We start from the raw sequence: 2,732 nt of genomic DNA, 5'->3' as shown, positions 1-2,732 counted from the left end.
GCGCATAAAATTAAATGATCAATAATGTTGCATTATTGTTATTGTTGAATGTTGATAATATATAAATAATGAATAAGAATGCTGGGTGAGAATCTCGTTTAGGCAAATGCAATGTATACATACACTGTTTATAAGCATTGCATTCGTATACACAATTATGTGTACCATGGTTGTAGAGACATGTGGCATACGGGCGGCACCAAATCATTTTGACTTACAACCCATTTTATGCTATAAAAACTCACTACATAGATCTTCTCATGCATTATTACAACCATAACCAAAATACTTCCAAACTTTTGGAACCTTTTAGCTACGTGCCCTTTTGGCTTTTATTAGGAATTAAAGAAAAATGGGAAGAGTTCCTTGTTGTGACAAGAATGGTCTCAAGAAGGGTCCATGGACCCCCGAGGAAGATCTTAAACTTACCAACTACATTCAGACTCATGGCCCAGGAAATTGGCGCACCCTTCCCAAGAATGCTGGTATATATATCCCTTCTCATTTATCAACACCGCCTTCTTTTTAAACTTATTACAATGGTGTTTCTTATACTATATATATTATATTAATATTATTATTAACATTTAAGAGTTTGAATTGGTTGATTATTATTTACAGGTCTTCAAAGATGTGGCAAGAGTTGTCGCCTAAGATGGACAAATTACCTGAGACCCGATATCAAGAGGGGAAGATTCTCTTTTGAAGAAGAGGAGGCTATTATTCAGTTGCATAGTGTATTGGGAAACAAGTAAGTCTATGATTTTCCTCTTTACTATTTCCTAAACCAAGTTTCCATGTTCAGAAGCAGCATAATACTTATTCAAAGATTAAATACTACTCCAAAGTCCAAAGGTTACTTAGGGTTCTTGCCCAATACTCATATTAACCCTAATTATTTCGATTCTCTCTCACTATTTTATCTTCCAATAGTAGGCAAGAATCCTAATTATCTCCTAAATATAGGGAATCGTCACAATTATCGTTGCAATATTAGTATCGTAATTGCACTTGCAAGTCAACTTAAAATTGAACAAGTATAGAAAATCAAATTTTAAGTAATTAATATGAATTATTTTTATTATAAAATTGTTTTTCTAACCTTGATTTCTTTTGAAGATTTAGAATTTTTAAGGTTAAAATTTAGAATTTATAATTCAAAAGAGTTGGTTAATATTGACCCCAAAAAAATTGGTTTTTTAGTTGAATTTTTTAAAATTTTAGTAAAATATTTAATTTATTAATATTTCAATGTTAGGGGAGGGGGAGGGGGTAGAAAAAGAGAAACAACATTTTTCTACAAATTAAGTAATACAAGTTTACACGGTAAAAGGTTAAGGCAGTTAATTTCATATGAAATTGATAGTTAATTTCATTTAAAATTGATAGTTAAAAGTCGTTAAATAATAATTTAATCAAATTTATCAAATTATTTAACGACTTTTAACTATTAACTTCACGTGAAGTTAACTATCTGTTTTCTACCCATTTATATATCATTGTATATTTCAATTCCATTATGTATGTACACAATACACTATTTATATATCATATGCTAACCTATGTTTTTTTGTTTTTCGGATGGCATGTGTAGATGGTCGGCAATAGCAGCAAGACTTCCAGGAAGAACTGACAACGAAATCAAGAACTATTGGAACACTCACATTAGGAAGAGGCTACTTCGGATGGGAATTGACCCAATTACCCATGCCCCACGCCTTGATCACCTTCTTGATGTGTCCTCCATTCTAAGGACACTCGTTGCAAACCCTTCTTCTCTTTTGAGTCTCCAAGCCCTATTAACTCACCCTCAACCCTTTTTATTCAACCCTGAATTGCTTAAGCTATTAGCAGCTGCTACAACTCCTTCAACTCTTACGTCCACAAAAAATGACCAAAATAACCCTGATTTTGCATCGTCATCCTCATCTTCGTCGCAGAATATTAATAACAATAATAATGATATTCTACAACAAATCCTTAGTGGAAAGCTCAATCAGTTAGTTGCACCAAAAGAAGAGTTTGTTACTCATGGTCATTTTGAGAGACCAATGTCAACAATTCAAGGTAATGTGGAGGGCTTAATGGAAAATAATAATAATAATTTTAATGTTTTGCAACAAGATCAAATTGGTTTCATAGGGAACCAGGATTTGGACAATAATAATATTGCAAACCAAAATAGTTTTGGGTATGATTCGGTGCTGTCAAGTCCAAATCAGATGAATTCATCATCCACCTATGTGAATAGCAGTGCAGAGGAAGAAAGCTATTGCAGTGAATTATTCAAGTTTCAGATTCCAGACACTCTGGATATTAGTGATTTTATGTAAATTAATGTTATATATTATAACTTCATTTAGCTATATATGAAATCTGTACCTCTTCGGCGGCCTTTGGGGTATCTACGTACCAATACTTTGTTTGTTTGTTAGTTTTTTTTTTTTTAATTTTGGGCCATCCAAAGTTTTTGTATGTTTTTGTTGATAAAAGAAATTATTTGTAATTTTCTTACTTTTATCTTTGCTTGCTTTTGAGTACTAGAATTTTAGTTTCGTTCTTACATTTTTAAATTAAAATAAGTATAAAGTCCTACATCAAAACAAAATACTTAATCAAACTTAACCAAATTGTTATAATAATTTTTTAAATCACACGCTTAATTTTTCTTTTTCTTTTTCATTTTCTTCTCCTTCTCCTTCTTTATTTCCTCCTCCTCCACCTCCTCATTC

The 2,732-nt window shown here is 31.7% G+C and overlaps 1 protein-coding gene across 1 annotated transcript; it reads left to right on the top strand.

The window, feature by feature from the left end:
- The first annotated feature begins 352 nt into the window (after window positions 1-352).
- LOC107477981 (transcription factor MYB41-like) lies at window positions 353-2,333 on the top strand. Its single transcript, XM_016098070.3, has 3 exons — window positions 353-485; window positions 622-751; window positions 1,595-2,333. The coding sequence occupies exons 1-3, from the start codon at window positions 353-355 to the stop codon at window positions 2,331-2,333; spliced, it is 1,002 nt and encodes a 333-aa protein (XP_015953556.1).
- The last annotated feature ends 399 nt before the right edge of the window (window positions 2,334-2,732 follow it).

Source organism: Arachis duranensis, chromosome 3 (genome assembly GCF_000817695.3).
Source record: "Arachis duranensis cultivar V14167 chromosome 3, aradu.V14167.gnm2.J7QH, whole genome shotgun sequence".
Classification (NCBI taxonomy): domain Eukaryota; kingdom Viridiplantae; phylum Streptophyta; class Magnoliopsida; order Fabales; family Fabaceae; genus Arachis; species Arachis duranensis.
Note: the sequence above shows the minus strand (reverse complement) of the source record. Positions and strands in the feature narration are given on the sequence as shown.